This window comes from Rutilus rutilus, assembly GCF_951802725.1.
Source record: "Rutilus rutilus genome assembly, chromosome: 2".
Lineage (NCBI taxonomy): Eukaryota > Metazoa > Chordata > Actinopteri > Cypriniformes > Leuciscidae > Rutilus > Rutilus rutilus.
In genome coordinates this window covers 16,041,844-16,066,110 of record NC_140210.1, presented here as the reverse complement: position 1 = coordinate 16,066,110, position 24,267 = coordinate 16,041,844, and the positions used below count along the sequence as shown (strand labels likewise).

Genomic DNA, 24,267 nt, shown 5'->3' with positions numbered 1-24,267 from the left:
TAGATTATCATAGTTCTAAAAACGTTATAATATCGTTTATGATGAATTTTCATTTTTATTATATTATTAAAATTCTGGGCTGGGGACAAGACTCCAACAATAAAATCTAAACTTAAAAGCCATTTGAAAATTTGCAAAAATAAATGATAAAAGGATCCTTTTAAAGAAAAGTTTAAATCTATTGGTTTAAATAAAAATCAAACCCTGGCACATAAAAGTGCCTGAAGTTGAAGCACCCATATGTTAACATTATGAATTAACAATGAACAAAATAATGGTGAATTCATGTATAGAAACTTATTGTAAGTTGGTTTATTGTTCTTATTACATCCAAAACACGGGCTTGTGCTTAATATGCACTCTTATGTCCTCTAAATGTCCTACTTTTGTAAATTTTACTTTGTATATTATTACTACTTCATGAAATCTGTGTGAATCTCTTTCCAGCTCTACAGGATTCTCCTTTGGCGAATGGCCACGCCCATTCAGGGCGGGACTTCCTGCGGAAGCAGATGCGAGGAGAGCTCTTTACGCCGCAGCAGCTCGAGGTATTGGACCATGTCTTTGATCGACAGCCCTATCCTGACTTTTACCCCGTCCCTGACAGCATCAGCTACAAGCCCGCCCAGGTAAGGGCTGGGGGGTAGGGGCGTGTATCCTGCCACGGTGGTTGTGTGCACCTCCTCTGAAAACTCACGCTTGCCCTTGCCTGGCTGCCAATATTGCTTGACCCTGTCCCAACCCTGCTGTTGACCTATGCGCCCCCACACTGAAGCTAATGCTGACCTTTCACCTCTTTAAGCTAATTCTGGGGCCTTGACCCCGCTGGTGCTGATCTGTCCTCTATCGAGTTTTAGGGTGAGGTTAAGTCCCAGCAATGTGTAGAGGTTTAGGGTTAAGTAGCAAACACTTGTTTATTAGCTTGCAAAAGTTACTCACACACATGGAATTATGTTTCTATGTCCACATAAGATACATTCTGCAATTATTACTGTCAAAAAAAAATTTTTCATACTGTAAGATGAGGGTTTCATAAATGTTCAGGTTTGATTTTGTATATATTATAGTGAGCTTTTTGGCTTCTTTATTTTAACTGCTGTCCACGTCATTTTTAAACAGGCACTAGTGGCAAGCCTGGGTCACTCACATATTTGAGATAAAACATAACATAGATCATCACCCAAGCACCAAATCGCAGTATCAGAATGATTTCTGAAGGATCATGTGACTGAAGACTGAAGCAATGGCTGCTGAATTTTCAACTTTGCCATTACAGGAATAAATTACATTTTAAAAGTATATTCAAATAGAAAACCTTTAATACTATTTCACAATATTACTGTTTTTACTGTATATTTGATCAAATAAATGCAGCTTTAAAACATTTTTTCTTTTGACCGGTAGTGTATAATTGCAAATAAACTGGACAGCTACTGCACATTGAATGAAAAATAGCAGCTTTGACATTCTGAAAAGAGTGACCTAAGTTTAGAGCAACATGAGGGAGGGTACATGATGACAATAGTTGCAGTTTAAAGCAAATGATCTGCGAATAGTGTGACTTTACTGGACTGGCCAAATTGTGAATAGAATATTTGTGTCACAGCATTTTAGACAAACACTTTTTTTGGAGAGGGGAATCCCTTTGGATAAAAATGGGCCTGTTGTCTCCATTCTGGGCAATGCTGGGTTTGTGTAAATGCTAACACATAGCAGATAAGATGCAAAAGTACAGCTGCATGCACAAACAAACGATCACATTGCATAAAAACTGTCTACAAGAATAGTCAGTCAAAGATGTCAGTCAAAAGTCAAATGCTATCACCCCCACATTCATTCAGGCACACACACACAAGGCCAGTGTCAGAGTTCTATAGACTTGTCTGAAAGACCCCATAATTCCTCTGTCCATTTCACCACTGAGCGCTGAGGCTGGCAGGGTCAAAGGCTACTGAGCAGGGCATTAACCCTAGGGTCAATCCACATCCCCTGAGTGTGTGTGTGAGTCAGGTTTGTTGTGGCACAAACGATCAGACAAACTGAGAACTGGGAATTTGGAGCTGTCTCTTTTTTTGGAAATTAGATTGTACGAGAGAGGTATATGCTAAGTGGTCTTAGGTGATTGACTGGCAGGTTGTTTTCCCTCCGCTGACAGTCTAACCTGTGAATGTTGCTGAAGGAGAGAGAAATGATAGAGAGCTTGAATCTGTCGAGTGTGTTTGTGTCTACCAGAGGCAGGAAATGAACTTGGGACTTGATTTAGTTCTTTTCCCTGTAGCTGCTGTTTTGATTCGGTTACATAAGGGCTCAATTATATATAAAAACAATGGTTTGATTACACCATTCATATGTTTTTCTTAGATAAGGTAAAAGTGTGCTTCATGTAGTGACATCAAAATTAATGAATTTTATTTAATATGACCAAATCAACCGGATTACATTAAGTTACACCAGCGAAAGAAACTTTAAAGAGTCAAATCAGGTGCCTTAATGTAACGATAGCACAGTTTCACTTTTTACAGTGTTCTAACAAAACCTACAACAATCAAAGAACCTGAAAATAGATGATAAATCAGCATGTACAATCAATCCCTTTTATTCTCAAATAATCTCTTTATTCAGCACCTGTCTTTTTAAGTCAAATCATGATATTTGAATTTTCCCTGCTCTTTTAAAATAAGAGTACCATGAAAACGAACTGCAACTTTCAGAATTCAAACTTCAAGTCTTCAAGGTCTTATTCCAAACTTCTGCAACTTTCTGATGTCAGAAATCCAACATGTTAACCCTTTTTTTTAGATGTTGTAACTAAACCTCATGGTGGCACAGCATGTCTTTCAGCCATTTAGAAGTAGCAATATTCATCCATCCATCCACCCATCCATTCTGCAAGGACGACATATTTTTTAGGCCAACCCGGAAATAGCTTCACTCTGTTTCCTTTGACAAAAAGCAAATAGGATTTTCCCAGTGGCTTTTGGATTATTGAAGAAAACAACTTTGTGACCAACAAAAGTTCATCTTACATAGGTTGTTCATATAATCCTCACAAATGAACAAAGTTTTTATGAATTTTGAAGCCTAAATACAATCGCCAGAGGTAAAAAGCTACATTTAGTCTATTAATGAACTACACCATGGTCACATGACTTCAACGTCACCACCACTAAGCTTCTGAAAAATCTTTCAATCTAATGTAAAATCTGCAAGTTGGAAAGTTTGAGTTAGAATAGTTTCTAAGAGTATAAAATGCAAACAACATAAAGCGTAGCGTTAGTTCTGGCAGGTCACGTTAGTCAAGCTTGCATTAGCTGACTCTCAGCTGATCCACATCTTCCTATAGGAATATGACGCCTATCACCGTATACATATATAAGCTCCTTCAGTATCCTTCAGCAGCTATCGCATTTCTCAGGAGCTAATTACCCTCCTCCATCCCCAGCTCCTCCTCTCATCAGTCAGGATTTGGCATTCTGATTCCCCTTGAATCATAATAAATTTTCGAATTATGTTGTACTTTAAAATCTTGAATTAAATATATTTGCAAACATTCATGTTGGTTCTGTTCTGTTTACCCTAAGGGGGGTTATTGCTGCTCTCCCTGCTCTTATCTATGCTAGGCTGCATGGATGCGCAGGGAGTTCTCGCTCAGAGCAGAACCATACCGCCAATCCAAACTGTATGCTAATTGTCAATCATATTTGACGGTAGTGGTCCTGACAGAAATGCATCAAATGGTTATTTATATATGTGTAAATATACAGGACTGTAATAATGGCAAGAGAAAGCCATGTAGATGTGTTAAAAAAAGAATATAACTTAACAGTCACTACAGCAATAGTTCTCAACTGTGGCAAAGTTTATACGACGAGAGAGTCCATTAATTTCCAATTTACGACTAGGAAATTCATATTTACAATAATTCCAATACTACGTGAAGGCAGCATAATTCCTATGGCCAATTAGTAATTGGTCACATGATATTTATGGCTCAGATGATTGGCTCAAAAATCTGAATATGTGAGTGTCTATTCGCAAATCCTGTGCTCCATGTATTATACCTCCTTGGATCAAATAGAAGTCTTGTATACACAGCAAGAAAAAAAGTAAAGAAAAAAAAAGAAAAACCTATTTAATTAAAATGAGTTCTTCAGCAAAATATATGAAGCAAAATCCTTGACTATTTTTAACTTTATTATTACTAATTAAAAGTGGAAACCATTTACAATATGACCCCAACCCCCCCTTTAATATGTATCTAATATCCTTAGCAATCTGTTTGTTATATACTTTGTAAAGTCGATGTGGTATGAAAGCATCTGCTGTGATGGTAAACATAAAATGTTATGTTTCTCTTTTCTCTCCACCCATAAATTTACCCTCAAGCCGTATCTATAGTGATGAAATTTCTTTTTTCATCTTTCATCCTCCCCTCCCGCACCCTTTCTCCGCCTCTTTTACATTTTTTTTTTTCACTTCTCCTCTCATTTGCTCTCTCCATCTCTCAGTTTGTGATGCTGGAAGGACCATTAAGCACTGGCAGATCTATTAATTAGTGTCCTGCACTTCAAGGGGGAGCATATAAAACTGCACGCTCGTGAGAGTCTTTTCATTTGAATTTCCTCTTTCCTTCTCTTTATATTATGCCAAAGATACATCAACAGCCCAATAACCCTTACACTGAACTAATTACTCAGCTAGACCAAGAGACTAGAGAGATAAAGGCACTGGAAAATATTCATTTATAAAAACAAACTTTAGAGGTAAATAGTAAATATTAAGAGATCAGAGCAAAAATGCATGCAGTTGTGTGACTCAAGCCAAAGCATTTTCATTTTGGGGGCTTTTGCTTTTATATTATATGAAAGTAAAGTACAAGTTTAAAGGGATGGTTCGGAGTAAAATCAGCCTAGGGTCCTTTGCACCATGACCTCGAGCCAAACACCCCCCACCAGAAGCCTTTTTTCCCTTGGTCGAACATTATTTAAGTTAGAGCTTATTTAGAGATACTTAGAGGACTTAGTGCAGGCGCTAATGGACCCAAGGATGTATCTCGTAAATTACCCCACTAATAATGCCCGGAATGGTACCAAACTTCTACAGTAGTACAAATAGGTTCTGTACTCATAAAACGAGGCATTGGAAAGTTTGTAAGTACATCAGGAGTTTATTTAAATAACACTTGCCTGACGGCTCATGCTACCGCTAACCCGGATGTCGAGGTCACTTCCATTATTAGGGAAAAGCACGTAAAAGTCCTGGCAGAAAGCGATGCATAAGGATGTAGTGTAACGACGCGCATTTCCAGGAATGCACTAATATTTTGTTGGTAGTACCAGTTTGCAACAATTATTAGTTAACACTAAGCTGTCAACACTTCGGAAAAATTATAATTTGTCGTTACACTACATCCTACTTTTACACGACAACAACTTTTATTCCTTTTCGCAAAATTATGATTACAAGGGGCAGATTATGCAACTTGCTTGGTAGCTCATCTGGTACAGCATTGCACTCCTGTCCTGTGTAGAAGCAAGCTAAAATGGCATGGTTGCTTCAGCAATGCATTTTTATTTTACATTTTTGTTAACACTATCGGTTTAGGTATAGAGTAGGGTTTAGTGTAGGTGGCATGTTAGTTTCAAATGCAATCGAGCATTAATATTTTAGCGCCACTCACAGGACATTTCATTTCCTAACTGCTGCAATACAGTATGTAAAACAAGTAAAAAAAAAAAAAAAAAAAAAAAAATTGTTCACATCTGTTACCAATAAAACTGAACATGCTTTTAGCACCACTCATAGGACATTTCACTTTGAGAGTGTCTCGAAACCTGCTAGAAGTACGTGATATAATTTTGCAGAAATTTAGCCATAGGCACAAGCAGGTGCTCAGTCCCCTGCACCATAGCAGTTACTGAGCCATGATGTGTATAGGGCCTTTCGCACCGGGTTCTAGAAACTTAGTTCTAGGCACTAGCCACCAAGGTAGTTCCCCGAGAACTAAATGTTCCCCTAGAACCATTTTCCTGGTTGCATTCGCACCGCCAGTAGGAACTCTGAAGTGACGTAAGCCGCGCTTGTTGTTGTGACTTTTATTTTGATAGTGCAGAGGACATTTATTTTGACGGTGCTGAGAACGCCAGAGCCTGAGCACACAGGCTCCCATTCTCCATCTTCATTAGTTTACGATCTGTTTAACAGTCCTGTCTAATATGTTATTAGATAGAATTATTATACAAAGAAAGTAGATAGTATATGAAAAAGTATACCGGTAAGCGTTTGCAGTGTGGTTGATGCCCAATGTTGCTAGCTGAGCTCAAACACATATCATGTTTTGCTTGGTCACCTAAAAGTCGCGTTGGATTTTCTTCTTAGTGTAAAGGTTGAAATGTCATATATCACCGTTTTCTATGTTAGTAGAAGTTAGGAGTTAGTTTGTGGAGTAAATAGGCTATAGGCTATGATCTGTGTGTGTACACAGCTTCTTCTTTTTTTAAATTCGCATGTGTTCGGCCAATCAGCGTACACTTAAGTCACAGGTAGTTCCAACTGTGGTGGGTTAGACCCTACTCTGAAGTAGGAGCTAATTTAGTTCCCCAAAAGGCGTTCCTGGAACTAAAATCGTCCCCAGTTCCTGTGGTGCGAACACGCCAAAAAGCAGGTACTTCCGCCAATAGTTCTAGGAACTATTGGCGCTTTTCCACTGCATGGTACGGTACGGCTCGGTTCGGTACGGCACGCTTTGGCGCATTTCCACTGCATGGTATGGTACGGCTCGGTACGGTACGGCTCACTTATGGCGCATTTCCACTGCATGGTACGGTACGGTACGGCTCGCTCGTCGAGTATAAACTTTAAAAAAAAAGAAATGGCTGAATCGTGGTCAGTGGACGAGGTGCAGACGTTCCTCTCGTCAGTTGCCGAGGAGTGGATCGGGAAACACGGATTTAATATGATGTCATGGTAGTAGAGACGGCAACTATAACGATCACTTTGAAGCAGTACTAACTGCAGTGGAAAAGCAACCGAGCTAAAGCGAACCGAACCGTGCCGTACCGAGTCGAGTCGTACCACGCAGTGGAAAAGCGAAGCGAGCCGAACCGTTCCGCGCCGAGTCGAACCGTACCGAGCCGAGCCGTACCATGTAGTGGAAAAGCGCCATATGAGAAGGTTCCTTCGGAGCGAAAGCCCTTCATGTGGAGGACATGAGTGTCCCGATCCTATTCTCTCTATCATTTCACATACTCTTTCTACTGTAATTATAAAAAAAAGAAAACTTAAGTGTGCTCATGTAAAAATTGTTACTTAAAGGGATAGTTCACTTTGAAATTAATTTTTGATATGTTTTAGCTTACCTCAAGGGCATCCAAGATGTAGGTGTCTTTGTTTCCGCAGTAGTTTCAATTTTGATATTTTTAGGTCAAACCGTTCTTGTCTGTCAGTCATATAATGCAGGTCTACGGTCACTGTCTCAAAACACAAGCACAGAGTCCAAATTAAAACAATTCCCCATCGTCCAAATGAAACAATTCCCCATCATAAGTACACATTGATGGCCTAAGACACGAAACGAGCGGTTTGTGTGAGAAAACGAACAGTATTTATATCGTTTTATATCGTTGTTATCTCTTGAAAACAGCACACGTCCAAATGATCTGACGGCGCGGGCAGCTATAGATATATACATAGAAGTCGCCTTGGCTACTGCAGTTCATTGGAACGAAACCGTAGCCTAGCGACATCTAGTGTATACATCTATACCCGCCCGCGGGCAGGTATAGATGTATACACTAGATGTCGCCTTCGCTACTGCAGTTCATTGGAACGAAACCGTAGCCAAGGCGACATCTATGTATATATCTATACCCGCCCGCGCCGTCAGATCATTTGGACGTGTGCTGTTTTCAAGAGATAACAACGATATAAATACTGTTCGTTTTCTCACACAAACCGCTCCTTTCGTGTCTTAGGCCATCAATGTGTACTTATGATGGGGAATTGTTTAATTTGGACGATGGGGAATTGTTTTAATTTGGACTTTGTGCATGCTCTTTGAGACAGTGACCGTAGACCTGCATGAAATGACTGACAGACAAGAACGGTTTGACCTAAAAATATCCAAATTGAAACTACTGCGGAAACAAAGACACCTACATCTTGGATGCCCTTGAGGTAAGCTAAAACATATCAAAATTTATTTTCAAAGTGAACTATCCCTTTAAAATTACACACCGTCAACACTTGGTGAAAGTTTGTATAACTTTTTTTGCAAGGGCAAATTCACCCAAAAATAAACATTCTGTTGTCATTTACTCAAGTCTTTTCAAACCTGTATGACTTTCTTTGTTCAGCAAAACAAAAAAGATACGGTGCAATACAATGTTGTCCAATGTTGTTTTGGACCCCACTTTAATTTTATGGACAAAAACTGCTGAAACATTCTTCAAAATATCTTCTTTTGTGTTTCTCAAAAGAAATAAATGCATACAGGTTTGGAATGAGGGTGAGTAAATTATGACAGAATTTCCATTTTTGGAGGAATTGTGCCTTTAAATATAATATTTCTCCCAAAAGGTATGGAAACAACATGGTCTCAAATGAAGCATTTAAAATTGTGTGTGTGTGTCATACGTGCTGAGAGCCGCGACTCTTTGCTCCAGAGGAGCTCACCAATAAATGCCTCCCTGCCAGTCAGGCTCATTTAATACTGCATGCACTGCTAAATACCTCCCCCATCACTCTGTCTCAGTCCCACACACACATAGTGCAGTTTACAGGCTCTTCTAGGAGACAATGCGTACAAGCTGAGGGAAAAAATAGAGGAAGGGAGATAGAGGGAATGGAAGAGAGAAAGAGCATCTGAGAGGAAATACTATTATGTAAATGTGGCTGCGGGTTGGGGTGAAATTATTTTGGTGTCGCGCGATTAGGGGCCTCATCTGTTATTGATGTGCGCGAAGAGGAGAGCCATTACAGAGGGGCTGTGTCAAAAACGACCCCCGAGAAAACTGTGACCCCAGAGAGAAATCGTGAGAACAAGGAATACAGTTGAAATGGAATTCCAGAAAGTTTCAGAAAGGCTGTGCGCTTGTTATTTAGTCAAAATCAATAAAAGTTGTTTTTTTCTTCATTTTTCTTTCACCCTCTTTTTCTTTTCATCTCAATTTATTTTACAAACTCCATTCCTTGTTAACAGCCATTTTTTCCCAACCTTATCCTCTCTCTACGTCTGGCCTCGCTCCAATCTTTGCCCCAGCTGTGGTGTGTGTGTGCCACGTCTATATGTGAAATGTGTGTGTGCATCATGGTCGCTGATGGGTTGCGTAGCTTCAGAATTGACAACATTTACAGGCTAAAATGAGAATCATCCATCTTCACTAGGCTGCTGTCAGAGGTAGGGCCAAACTTCATAATCCCCAATTACTAGCGCTAACCTTCCCATCTACATACACACATGATGAGGGGGTGGGTGCGAGCTGCATAAATAGAGAGGAAATGCCTATCTCAGACTGAATGACTGAAACAGAGAGAAATAGACAGTGGGAAGGAGTCAGGGATGGAAAGAGAGAGAGAGAGGGGAAGTGGACAGCGTGAGCTGTGATTGGTGAGGTCACAGTCTACTGCCCTCGCCGTGGTGATGAGCACTGAGGTGTTTAAGGGGTCACTGGGATACACACATACATTCACACACAAACACAAACAAACATTCTGCTTACCCTGTGTATTAGATTGGAATTTAACAGCTGTGGTTTTCGGTTGTAATTCTAGTAAAGAATTATGGTTCCATTAACAATTATCTTAGGTCGTTTAGAGGAACCTCCCTCCCCCCAATAATCTGAGCTAACTGTATACTGAACAGAAAAACAGGAATTTTTGTTACATCACAATTGATGAAAGCAATGAACTGTGGTTTAGTGAAGAATCTCTTTGACTTTTTTCCTGAAGAAAATGACTGCAAATTTTAAACGTGTTTAAAGCCACAACCTCGAAATCAAATTATGTGGTTCCAGTATTTTGTCTTTTTATCCCAAATGGAATCAGTTCTGAAAAAGATTATTTCCAAACCCTAGTATAAGAGCACAAACTGTACGGTAACAGCAGGGGCAGGTGTATCATCAGGATTTTGTTGAAGTTTAATTCACACCTAATCAGGGTTATTAATAACCTCCTCCTGCACTAAAACAGAAGCGACATCCACTTCCCAAACTCTGCCATCAAACCGCATCCACACCTGAGTGACAAACCCCATTACCACCAATGGAGATAAATCACTGTGGGTGTGGGACAGAGATCATTGTAAGTAATTGGTCATGAAAGCACACAAGCGGGGTCAGTCTGAGGTCGGCCACATACATCACCTGAATCTGTGCCACCTCTACTCATTAGTGTCGACTATGTACCTGTGTGTCATTCACAAATTGTGAATCATATTTTGGATACATGCAAACAGCGAGCAGAACACACACACACACACACACACGCGCGCAAACACAAAGATGAGGGTTAACATACAAAGTAATTGCATGAAGTTGATTTTCTTCCATTATAGCCATCTAATAAAGTCTGTTTCCATAGACGTCTGATTACTCAGCTATGGCATCTCTGGCTGGTGGATTGGAGGAGATGAAGAACAGCTTGGCCAATCAGACAGGAGCAGAGTTGGGTTCCACTGTTGCGGGACCTCAATCGTATCCACTAGTGTCCGGTAAGCAAACTATGTAAAAAAAACAAAACAAAAAACAACGTAGGTTTCACTTCTGTCTTCTTTCCAGATGTTTTGCAACGCAACCCATCCCAGTCAGCATGTGACCAACCTTTAAAGCTGAAATGTGGTTGAAATAATGTCAGTTGTTGTTTCAATGTTGAAATAATGTTTAATGCTAAATGGTTGTAAAACGGTAACAGTATATTTAACACTTAATAAATCAACATTGAAATTTTAAGACATTGTAAAAGTAAAATGTTGAAACATCATCGCAATATGTTAATTTGATTTGTAAAATCGAAACAAACTTTAACAGTGGTTCAACCTTGATCCATGATGTTGATTTACAAGTGAATAAATGTTGAAATGCCAGCTGGGTTAAAGGGGTACTTGACTGCTGGCAAAATGGGCTTTCAATAAAACTTGGCTGCCTATACAATGGAAAGGCGGAAACTTTTTTGAAATCGGTGCTACCTGAAAAAAGGCTGTTGTCTTCCCTTTTGCCAAATAGGTAGAAAAACTTCAATGCTCATAATTCACTGGGCATGTTGCCATCCAAGGCCACTCCCACCAGTCTGCTATGGATACGCTCACCATAGTCAAATTCCGACCTGATTTAGTAGGAAATACTTCTTAGCAAACTTTTAGTCATAATGGTGCCAACTTGTATTGTTCCCAGATCCAAGAATTCAAAGAGTAAATGTTTACTTTTGGTTCCCAGTAAACAAGTAAATATTGTTCATTTACTGTACACATACTACCGACATTGTAACAATACAAAGCGGGTTGAAAATCTGGGAAGTTACACTTTCATAAAGGGCATACATCAAATTTGATCATCATTTCTACAACAAGTAGTAGTAACTACAAGTAATTTATGTTTATGTACATGATACATCTATAGCTGTGTTTAGAGGATAAATAAAAATAAATGCCATTTGAATGCAAACAAACTACAAGCAAAACAGATAAGGCTTAAATTAGTCAAAACATGTTTACTTAAACAATTAATTAAACAAGTGAGACTAGTTTATTTAATTAATTAATTCAATTGATTTAACATCCAAAAGTAAACATGCATGCATCATGGAAGAATTGTCTCTTTCTTTACTGAGTAATGAAAATTCCCACTATAGTGTCATTTTCACCACATCTCAAATATTAATTAATAGCATTTTGTGATGGAAATTATTATTATTTTTTATTATTTTTTGCATTTTGAAATTTAATGGCCAACACCTTTGAGACCTATTTCCACAATTAAACAATATTTTCACACAATTTGCATAATTAGAATTTTGAGTTTGAGTTTAAGTTTGGAAGTCTAGGATAAGGGTACAACGTTAAAATCTATATATAAAAGGACCTCGAAAAGTAGAAAAATGTCAAAGGTATGGTACGGCATTTCTAAAGCAGTGTTAATGCGACCTTTTTTATAGCAAAAAGAAAAGTAAAATAAAAATCAACCTCTGGGAAATAAATAAAAGCCAGATATGTACTACATTCCTTCCAGTCTGCTAACGGCTGAAGTGCTGATCTGAGATCCGAAAGGCTTTCCTGTTATAATAGCTGTGTTAAACATGAAGGAGAACCACCTGATTGTGGTTCAGCTTGCTGTGGGCAGCCCAGGGGTGAGATGAGTGTTATCAGACCTGTTAAACAGTGCTCAGTGATTCAGATTCAGACTCTATTTCCTAAGGGACAGAGGGAGTGGATGGAGACCTGTAATTACTATATACACGTCTCCTCCTCTCCCTTACTCGCTCACTCCATTTGGGAGAAAGGGAGCGCTAATTAAGAGCTGCTTGGACAGGAGCCCTAACGAGGGAATCATGGAATTGGGATTTGTGCACCATCTGACAAGGTAGAGCGAAACCTGTACATCTACACGGTGTGTGTGTATGAGCGTGTGTGTAGAAGGACAGAGAGCCAGAATGGATTACAAGCAGAGCTCGTCTCATAATGGACCATGTGAAAAGACTGGATTGAGTTCCTCATGTTTGCATAATGGCGCCCCCTATTGGCAGATCACAAATTAAATTATACTTTACATTTATGATGACTATAATTTTTTTAATCAATTTACAAATGATACAGTCATGCAAATACAATTAGACATGAATGAATGGTGGTTGTTTTTTTTCTGGGGGACTCAAACTTACATTGACCACATTAGCACCACTGCTCAATGTGTCACAGCATGTGAACTACCCACCAGACCCAGATTTGATCTCTTTTGGACAAGAACATTTTTTTTCCTGTCTACCCTCTTTCATTCTTCTCTCTTCTGACAATGTCTCTCAGAGGACGAGGCCTTGTCTGTTCTACCTCTGAAGAGTCCATCTCTCTCTCTGTCCCTCGCTGTTGCCCTGTCCACTGACCCAGAGTGGATTAGTATCCAGTCTTCACTAATGTCTTCCTGTCACCTAACATGGACAACTCCCTAACATGGCAACCAGCAGAACAGAGAGAGAGTGAGACTCTCTGTAACTGTGTAAGGTCTGGGCAAGGTTCATTTTCAATGGGGAAAGTGGTCACATATACATTTTAAATGTTAGAAACTTTTACATTTTTGCTGCTCATTATGTTTTCGGTACAGCAGGAGATGATAATCTTTTATGCGAAATGGAAATACTTGCATGAATTTTTTTACATTTACAGTTCAGTACACACTGTATTCGTTCGATACACATGCGTACCGAACAGAAAATGTTCGGTAAGAATACGTGTACCATTACACCCCTAATAAGCAGTCTCACTGCAATTCAGCCGAAGGCATGATATTCAGAAAAACAGAATAATTGTGATTGTGATATTGCTTTTATACAACAGGTAATATTTAGTAACTTGCATTTTAGAAACAATATTGCAAGTTACTTTGTTTTTGTTCGGTAAATTAAAATAGTTTCAAATGACGTTAAAGCAGAAGAACTAACCATTGTGCAACTCTGAGCAACACACAGTAGGTGTGTTTTTTGTTCCCGTTTGTGAATGAATCGGGCTGGATTCATGAAAATCTTTTTAAGAGAGAAGTTAAGAAATTCTAAGAAATTTGTCAGAATGTTCCGGATTTTATTTTAATCTTAAGAAGAAAATGACTTTGGTGTTGTAATGTACCTCTTATATGTGTTATTTAAAAATCCTTGATATTCAAAACAGCCCAATGAATTCAGTAAACATCTAACATTTAAGAAATTAAGACAGTAATATTCTAACTTTAAGAGGTTATTTACAATAATTGATTTAAAGAGTCTTCTTTCAGAAAAAGAAATGTTTTTTTAGAAAACAAAATATTATTTTATAACTATTCTTAAAGGTATAGCGGAGGATTTTCTTTTTCCGGGTGGATCATCAAGACTATTGGTCCTCCTAAGTGTCAATCATTCGTAAGGTTTACGTAAGGCCGTCGTACGTGCTCGTGCACACGATTCACATGATGGCGTGCGCTCAAAACACAGGTTGGGCTTCCCACTGATGCCTCAGTCGCGAAGTTTCTACTTGACAGGTAAAGTTTGGCATGCTATTTGGAGGAATCCATTTAAAATCACTGTTAGTAAAAGTTAATGTAAGCTATGATTAGCTCGTGCATGCTCTCTCGTGCACACGTTTAATAGGCGTTCCCTCTCGGGAGCAGGTAGAGTGTTGCGCGTGTGCATTTTTTCAAAAAGTGGAGAGGGCGGTTCTTTTCTAAAATTCAGGAAAATCCTCCGCTATACCTTCAAGTTAGAAAATATGAGGAAAATGGCTGTTAAGAATTTTCAGAATGTTTTGTAAATCCAGCCCCTGTTGAGTGAACGATTCAATGACTTATTCATAAAGACAGTTCCCTTGAGTCATTCTTGAATTAATCAGCGCTTTTCAACCTCACTCATAAAGACAGTCACTTGCAGCCACCTACCGACGTAATGATGTAACCAGCAGAAAAAGGTACTAACATGCAGGAAAACAGTTATTTAATTTCAGTGCTGTTGGAACTCTGCTTGAACAATCAGATTCGAGGACCGGAACTAACTGTTGTCTTTTTTTATATATTTTAAAAATGTATGCGTTTTCTTGACTGTTATGTGAACTGTGACAATGGCATTTTCAACACTCACATTTCATTCGCTTTATACCAGCAAACATAGAAACAGTAACTGACCAATGAGTTTATTTTATCCAAAGGTCACACACTCGTGTTGCGCAAAAACTGATGGGTATTTGAAATATTTCCCTGTCCACACTTTTCACCTCTTCCCATCCTAATGCTCCTTTTCCTCCATCCCTGAGTTATTCTCTACCTTGCCTCAATCTCTCTTATTCCTTCTCTCATCTTCTCTATCATGTTTTTTAAGCTCTGATAAAGTATTCAGTTTCCCTCCTCTGACTCTGTTCTCGCCTGCCTCCACCTCACAGGCCCTACAGCGGCTTAAATGGTGGCTGTGTTGAAGAGGATGGATGAACTGAGGGTGATGGTGTTTATTATGATGAATGGGCTGCAGTCTACAGATCAGCACCATGTGCAGACTGAGAGATGATTCACTCTGACAGCCATGTCATGTAGCCTAATACAGTTATACATCCATACAACAGAGAGAGAGAGCGAGAGAGAGAGAGAGAGAGAGAGAGAATTAAATTTAGAAACTGCCCAGTGATCATTGTGAAATGAACAAGTTAAATCTCTTGTTAATATTTTCAATAATACATCCTTGTTTGTTTTTTAATTAACTCTAATCAATAGTCTATATAGGGTATGTGAGTTAGTTACCTGTGCCTAAAGAGCTTCATTTTTTACCTTTCAATTTCACTGACGTGATTCTCTCTTTAGTTCCTCTCAGGCCTGAGGGTGACACGGGACATGTATTTTTTTTTTTACACTAACAGTAGAGACAACCAGACCCTGTCATACATCAGTGCATAATTATACCAGAGACCCTATTACTGGGGCAAAGGCAGATTTGTGATCTGACATAAAGTAAGATGGCTGTATTAATCGGGATGGTTATGTCGCTAGTTTACCAAGCTCATGAGATGTCACTTATCAGATTTAATAAGCTACAGCACAGATCCAAGTTTCATTCGCTTTGAAATGTGAACGCTTTCTATAACAGCTTTTAAATTGCACTAGTCTTTAATTGAAACTTTATTAATAAGAAAAATGGTCGTAAATTTATGCACAATTATTAAAATGCTCCAAAGAGTGCTGACGTACAGTCCAGCAGGTTATATTAATACGCCAATTTGTGGCGAAAAGTGCACTGTCTTTATGAGTGAGCCATTAAATGTGATTTAATCAACAGATTCGTTCAAAAAGCCAGATTCATTTAGGTACATCATTACTGTGTCAGAGACTAAGAACTGTCAATTCGGTTTAGGCTTCATTTGGAAATTTTTCAGTTGTGGAACAAAAATACACAAAGTAACGAAGTATTTCAGTATTAACTTTTAGTTTTTTGCACTGTTGCATAAAAGCAATATATTACTCATACTGTTGGTCTGATTACCAGCCATGCTGAGTGGTAACACTAGAATCAAAACCTTCGTTCCGTGAAGACAGACTGTTGTTTTCAAATGTTTTATGTATTTATTTATAAAAAGTATTCCTTTGCGTCACAACTAACAAGCGGATAAAAAGGTTAAAGACTAGTTAACTGAACAATTATAGGAGAAATTGCTTCATAAATGGTTGTGGTGATTGGAATGACTCACTGACAAGTTAGATCAATAAACTTCTTCCCCTATGGAGTTGATGCTAATCATGCTAGAAATGCTCTTTTTTCTATCTTTACAGGTCGTGACCTGGCCAGCACCACGCTCCCTGGTTACCCTCCTCATGTTCCTCCAACTGGGCAGGGTAGTTACTCCACACCCTCCCTCACAGGGATGGTACCTGGTGAGTCCTCAACCAATTTTTAACCGCACAAACTACTTACGGTTTGCTTAAAACAGTAATATTGTGAAATATTATTACAATTGAAAAATAACGGTTTTCTATTTTAATATATTTTAAAATGCAAGTTATTCCTGTGATGGCAAAGCTGAATTTTCAGCATCATTACTCTGGTCTTCAGTGTCACATGATCCTTCAGAAATCAATGCTGATTTGGTGCTCAGAAATTATCGGCACTCGGTTATTAATCATGACGAAAATGGTCGTTGTTGAAAACAGTTTAATCGTTTTTTGTGAAAATCATGATGCATTTTTTTTTTGGATTTTTTGATGAAAGAAAATTCAAAAGAACAGCATTTATATGAAAAAAAAAATGTAATTGAAATTTAAAGCATCCTTGCTGAATAAAATATTAATTTTACTTACAGCAAACTTTTGAATGGTAGTGCAAATCACGATTTCCACAAAAATATTAAGCAACAAAAACTTAAGCTTGTTAATTATTGAACTGTTAGTTATTGATATAGCATATTAGAATGATTTCTTAAGGATCATGTGACACTGAAGACTGAAGTAATGATGCATTTTAAAATATATTCAAATTTGAAATTGTAGTATTTCACAATAATACTTTTTTTATTGTATTTTGATCAAATAAATGTAGCCTTGGAGAGCATAAGAGACTCTTAACAACATTAACAAATCTTAATTATTCCAAACTTCTGATTGTAGTGTACAGACAGAGACGGTTTTCCCATCATAGTGGATTGAGTTCTTTAGGCATAATGCTGAAGAAGGGATTGATGACAAAACTAATAGATAGGCTAATTTTCATACATGTGCCACCCTCATTCTTTCTCTCTCACCCTCTCTCGCTCTTCCTGCTGTAGTCACTCTCCCAATACCCCCTTTTCACCTCTGCTTTATTTCAGTTGAGGTCCCAGTGGGAGGGGGTCTTGTCTTTGCCACTTCCTGTCTCCCCCCATCTGCCAGGTTGACAGCACTCCCAGGGGGTTATGGGATGGAGAAGGGTGGGGGGGGTTGTTGGGTGGCTGGCAGAGTGTGGGGCGGGTGGACTGGCTTTGAGTCTTCAGCAGGAGTGGCTGGACTATTAGACCCCAGTCACACAGCTGTCCCTTCTCAACATCAGTAATTTGTTTTTAATGAGAATCATCGCTGACCCTTGACTAATTCATTCATTCTCCTGGAGACTCCCTCGGCCTCCTTTCTTTTAGCTATTTTTTAATCCACAGGCCACTTCAGAATCACAGAAATACACACGGATTTTCTCACTATAGGATATTCATATTCACAAACACAAATGGCTTTGAATACTGTTCGCATAGATGCATGTGGCTTTAAATAATACTAACGTGAACAAATGTTTTCTTCATCTGACATAATTTGAAATTAACTGAAAAATTACTTTTTTTTGTATGTTTTCTTTTTAATGGTTAAGGGCTACCTGATTTTTTTGTGTTGTCATTGGAACACATTTAACAGTTTTGAATCGTATTTTTGGGTTGTTGTTATATATAATTTAGTCATTTCTGAATAGCACTAGAAAAAGTAGGAGAATTGTAGTCGAAATTGCTTGACACCCTGCAGTATTTCAGTTGTTGTGTCTCCTGTTGAAGGCTGCACCCTCTGGAGGTCACAATTTTTAGCTGCATGCGTCATTGAGGCTGCCTCATTTCAGAAAAATAACCATTACATTCTAAAGTACAAAATAAATTACAGCAATTTACGGCTCATTAGGAATGACAATCAATTTTATAATGGCTACTTTCCTGAAATGAAACATCCTCGATGACGTATGCACCGACAGAAGCAGTACTGCAGTAAAGTTGCAGTATTGGTTGTTAAATTATATTTTAAAACAGGTATAAATAATTAAATATATTGACATTTTTTATCTTAAAGTGACATTGTTTTATAGCTAAATTCAACCTATTAATTATTTCGGCATCAGCGTTAACAAAAAAAACAAAAAAAAAGTTGCCAGCTACCAGCAGGATTTTTTGGTCATTTTCACAAAAGTTTCATGGCCCCCAGAATATTTAGTTGTATGAATATCTGAATATGCAAAATCAAAAGAAAGAACATACCCTCTGCTTTTAAACAACAACAAAAAAACAGTTTTATTCTCTAACTTCTTGCATTACTTTTTTATCAACTCTTGAATGTGGGTAAGTTCAATAAAAAAAAAACATAATGAGCAAAAAAGAAAAGAAAATCGTTTTTGTCAAAGATTACGTCTGGATGGGATTCAGAACGATGATCAAAACATAGATGGAGTGGATCGAGTCCATCAACACCCCCAAAGTCTGTTTATTAAGTTTATTAAGTCTGTTCCATCTGTACCATCTCAGTGAGCTTTTATAAGGTTTTTACTCATGCGCAGCGGGGTGAATTTGTGTTTCAGTGTGGATGAGAAACTTTTATAACATGCGTGAAAACTCTAGAGTGGACAGAGTATTTTGAAACGAAGACGCCATTTTCAAATGTTTCCCGATTAATGTAGACGTAGCCTAAAACGATGACCGACAAAGAACTGAACAAAACAGGGAGTATATACACAAGGTGACTAAATGAGACTTGTAACTACAGTAATTAGATTAGATTAGATTAGATTCAACTTTATTGTCATTACACAAGTACAGGTACAAGGCAACGAAATGCAGTTTAGGTCTAACCAGAAGTGCAATAGCAGCAAGTGCAGGATATACAGTGGTTCATAAGTGCAGAACATGGATATGTACTGAATAAATATAGAGTTGAATACTATTATAAACAAAAATTTACAGATAGATTGTCCTATGAATATAATATACAGATAACTATTACTGTGAACAGAATTTACAGCTAGATATGTACTGAATATAATAATATACAGATGGCTATTACTATAAACAGAATGTTTACAGATAGATATGTACTGAATATAATATACAGATGGCTGTTACTATAAACATAATTTTACAGATAGATATGTACTATGAATATATATACAGATGGCTGTTACTATAAACAGAATGTGAGCATAATATACAGATGGATATTACTATAAACAGAATTTTACAAATAGATATATGTATAAGTTAGGCTAATGAGCAGTATAACAATGGATTTAAAGTAGTGCAAATAAAGTTTGGACAGAAGCTATCCGAGTGAGTGCAGTGGAAAGTAATTGCATATTACAGTTAAGGTACGATATTGCAATGTATATATAACAGTCGGTACTGTAAATAACAGTCGGCAGTGCAAATGAGCATATTCCAGTCAAGGTAGTAGTGCAAGATGCATATGTAAACAGTTGTTACTGTAATAACAGTCAGCAGTGCAAATGAACATTATAGTATTGCAAATAACAAAATGGAGGCAGGTGTGAGGAGGGAGAGGAGAGTCAATCAGTATATAAGGGGAGTGGGATCAATGAGGGTTAGAGTTTAATAAAGAGACAGCTCTGGGGAAAAAACTGTTCTTTAGTCTGCTGGTCCTGGTCCGGAGGCACCTGAAACGCCTGCCGGAAGGCAGGAGAGAAAACAGTCTGTGGGCTGGGTGAGAGGAGTCCTTAAGGATGCTGCGAGCTCGATGCAGACAGCGTTTCCTCTGGATGTGCTCGATGGCAGGTAGTGGAGTCCCAGTGATGCGCTGGGCGGTTTTCACCACCCGCTGCAGTGCCTTGCGCTCTGCAACAGAACAGCTCCCATACCACACTGTAGCACAGTTGGTCAGGATGCTTTCTATTGCACAGCGATAGAAGTTCACCAGGATAGTGGAGGAAAGCTGATTCTTCCTCAGTGTCCTCAGGAAGAAAAGGCGCTGGTGAGCCTTCTTGACCAGGCTGGAGGTGTTGGTTGTCCAGGTCATGTCCGCCGAGATGTGGGTCCCCAGGAACTTGAAACTGGAGACACGCTCAACAGCCATTCCATTGATGTGGATGGTGTCGTGTGTGCCTCTTGACACTTTCCTGAAGTCCACGATGAGCTCCTTCGTTTTGGTGGTGTTGAGGAGCTGGTTATTTTCGGTGCACCATGTGGCCAGGTGCTTGATCTCCTCCCTATAGGCAGTCTCATCGTTGTTGCTGATGAGACCAATCACCGTAGTGTCGTCCGCAAACTTGACGATGGAATTAGATCCGTACACAGGCTTGCAGTCGGAGGTGAAGAGGGAGTAGAGGAACGGGCTTAGCACACAGCCCTGTGGTACACCAGTGTTGAGTGTGATGGATGTGGAGCAGTTGGAGCCTGATCGAACATTCTGGGGTCTGTTGGTCAAGAAGTAGCAACCAATGGAACGAACAAGGGAATTAACAAGACCAACCCTCTACGCACACCTTGGCCAGACTGATATACTATTATATATATATATATATATATAAATAATTCCACCAAATCAGCTTATCTTTGTAAAAATGGCACAGCTTTTTAAATATCTGATATTTATTTATTGAAGAGGAATAACCCCTTGAGATGAGCCATCTCGTTTTCGAGGGGGTCCTCGAGTCCAGGTACAAAAATTGACATTGACCTTACAGCGGCAGTCAAATAAAACAAAAAACACATATACACAAATGAAACAGAAAACACAATATGATAATGGTAAGTGCAGAAATATATAATACATAACTCATACAAACAAGACATTCACTCATACAAGACTCTCTAAAGGTTGCTCACTCATCGCTCAACAGAGTAGACACATGTAATATGTAATATGTAATGTACCGAACACACATATAGACAACAGTAAACACGTATACACACATAAATGTAAAGGATTGATGCACCATGCTTAAAATAGGTTCCATTTAATCAATTTTAAGGATATCAACTCCATCAGTGGTAACCATTGTAAAGCAGTAGTGCAGTAGTGACCACCGATAATGCTACAGAATCTGCCCTGACCTGTGCCCTCAAACCAGCACAAAGATATAAAAAAAAAATTAAAAAAAATTAAATTTTTTTTAAAACAATTGCATGATTTCTGAAAATGTTGAGCTAGGGCATTTTTAAACATTGGAAAGGAAGTCAAAGAGCGAATTGAAATTGGAAGGTTATTCCATTCATACGGTGCTTTATGTTGAAATGCATATCTTCCTATTTCTTTATTGATTTGAGGAATGAGAAAATAGATTTGGTTATTGTGTCGCAAGTTATAAAATGAGCTAAATGGAATTAGATATTGTTTTAAATAGGAAGGATAGTCCATAAAAATACATTTAAAAATAAATTGTAACCAATGAAAATGCCTTCTATCTGGTAGGGTCAGCCAGGACAGTTGATGGTACATTTCACAATGGTGTGTTCTGTAGGGGCAGCGGAGGATAAATCTACACAGGCTATTGTAGACAGTGTTAAGAGACTGAAGGCAGGAAGCTGTAGTATTTTGGTATACAGTGTCGGCATAATCCAAGATTGGCAATAAAAGTTGAGAAACAATTCTTTTTCTGACGGGAAAATTAAAACAGTTAATTGATTGGTATAAGATTCTAAGTGAGCAGTTGAGCTTATTAGTTATATTATGTACATGAGTGGTAAAAGAAAGATCAGAGTCCAGCCAAAGGCCAAGATACTTGACCTGCCTAGTAGGTTTTATGAGAGTTTGATCAAGAAATTTAATTTTTAGTAAATTTTCAGATGAAGGATTGGGCTTTTTTTGAAAAAGCATCAAATATGATTTGGATTTGTTAAGTAGAAGCTTGTTGGACAATAGCCACCGCTGGACTGAATCAAAACCATTTTGTAATGTAGTGCTGATGTCATAAATATTAGGTTTGGAACAATAAATGACCGTGTCATCGGCATAAAGTTGGATATTGCATTCAGTGCAGCTACGCGGAAGATCATTGATAAATATATAGAATATAAAATATATAATATATATTTGATATAAAATATCTAAATCTACACTCTTAAAATCAGTCAATCAAGCATTATATTATGATATTATGATAATCAAGTATTATTTAATGATAGAACTCTAGTAATTAGAACTAAAACTTCATAAAAAAGTTGTCATTTTAACTTAATTTTATTATTTTTTTATTTTTTTAATTTAGGACTGGTGGTGGATCTTAAGATATTGTTGGTCATTCACTGTTTCTGTAAAAAAAAAATAGAATTAAAAGATAATAATTCTACTACTAATAATGACAATATACAACACATGAGCTGCTGGGTTCATGAATTTTAAATCACATTGTCAGTGTTTGTTGATTTGCTGAAATTAAAACAGGGCTGAGTGCCATCCAATGAGATTGCCGTTTGCGCATTACCGGAGAACCCGGCATATCTTCTGCTTGTTCTTAAAAGCTGAATAATTCCAGATGAAAATACAAACAAGAATATCGTTTACATGTAGCGCGTCGATTTTGCGTGGTATGTAAAACTCTCGCACTTTCTCTCTCTGCAAAATATTTACAGATCGCTTGACGGAGAGTGAAACTCTCAAGCGCTCAGTCAGTGTTCAGCGAGTGCAAATATATCTCTGCTAAACTCATACTTGATACTAGCCAATGGCTAATAATAGACATTCTTTCACTCGCCCAGAGTGAAATTTAATCGCATACGCGAGTGAGGGTTGAAGACTAAACTGAAGGGAAAAACAAGAAACACAGGCACATGAATGAAAACTTTTCTAGTGTAATATGTAAAAGAATGAAAAATTGTTCAATCGACTACTGTTCTCTTCCCAAATGTGGCTTACCAAGCTAAATTGTAACAAAAATTTGAAGGAAAAAAATTGCCATTTTCTCTCTCAATGTCTCATCAAAGTGTAGGTAACAAATGTGTGCTTGTTTAGCTTCAATATCAAGTGCAAGGTAACAAGTGATATAGTGGAAAATCTCTTGTGCAAAAAGACAAATAGACTGGTATAAAAAAACAAAAGGTCTACGATGAAGGATTGTTCAGCAACCCTTGTATCAACTCCCTGAACACAACAAAACAAACCCAAGCCAAAACAACAACATGTCTCTTGTCGTGTCTCCAGTCTGTCACACGGGTGTCTCTGTCGATGCTCTCCCCGGTTGCCACAGTGACTCGTAGGGTCTTGTCGGGTCCCCTCTCTTCAGAACAAGATCCGTAACCTTGTCTCGTATTTCCCTCCGACTGAATCCCCCATGTTTCCCCCACTTCTGACAAGCATTTATGACCTTGCAACCCATCTCTCTCGCTGGGGAGACCCCATCCCTATTTTCTTCTCCGTCCATAAGTCATCCCCCTCGCTTTCACGAGCATCTTCCCTAAACAACCTGACACGGTTTAGACGCTGTGGCGCAGAGTTGACAGAGGAGAGGTAACCATGCCAACGATCCCATCTAAGAGCGTGCTGAAGGTTAAGAGTAGGAACAAAGCTCCAGACATGTACTTTAGATAATCCCATTTCATTTACCTTCAACTATTTTTTTTTCCCCCGTCTTTATGACGTCACATTTTAATTACTTTAAAGGCAACATTCTCATAAATAATTTCATGTTCACAAATCCCTATTCTTTTATAAAATATACACAGTATGCGTGAACTTTCTAATTACATTCTAATATGCTGATTTGGCACTCAAGAAACATTTCTTATTATCAATGAGACAAACAATAGTTTCCGCAAAATATTTGTGTGGAAACTGTGATGCCTTTTTTTCAGGATTGTTTGATGAATAAAAAGTTCAAAAGAACATAATTTATTTG

The 24,267-nt window shown here is 38.2% G+C and overlaps 1 protein-coding gene across 4 annotated transcripts in view; it reads left to right on the top strand.

Annotated features, from left to right (window-relative positions):
- Positions 1-24,267, top strand: part of pax5 (paired box 5) — a 54,201-nt gene that overhangs the window by 24,113 nt on the left and 5,821 nt on the right. For 2 of the 4 annotated variants that reach the window (XM_084401534.1, XM_084401535.1), the window contains exons 6-8: positions 448-548; positions 10,579-10,708; positions 16,479-16,580. In XM_084401534.1, coding sequence (XP_084257660.1) covers positions 448-548; positions 10,579-10,708; positions 16,479-16,580 — 333 coding nt within the window. Of the gene's footprint in view, positions 1-447; positions 630-10,578; positions 10,709-16,478; positions 16,581-24,267 lie in introns of all 4 variants that reach the window. The other 2 variants (XM_084401532.1, XM_084401533.1) reach the window with 1 other exon arrangement.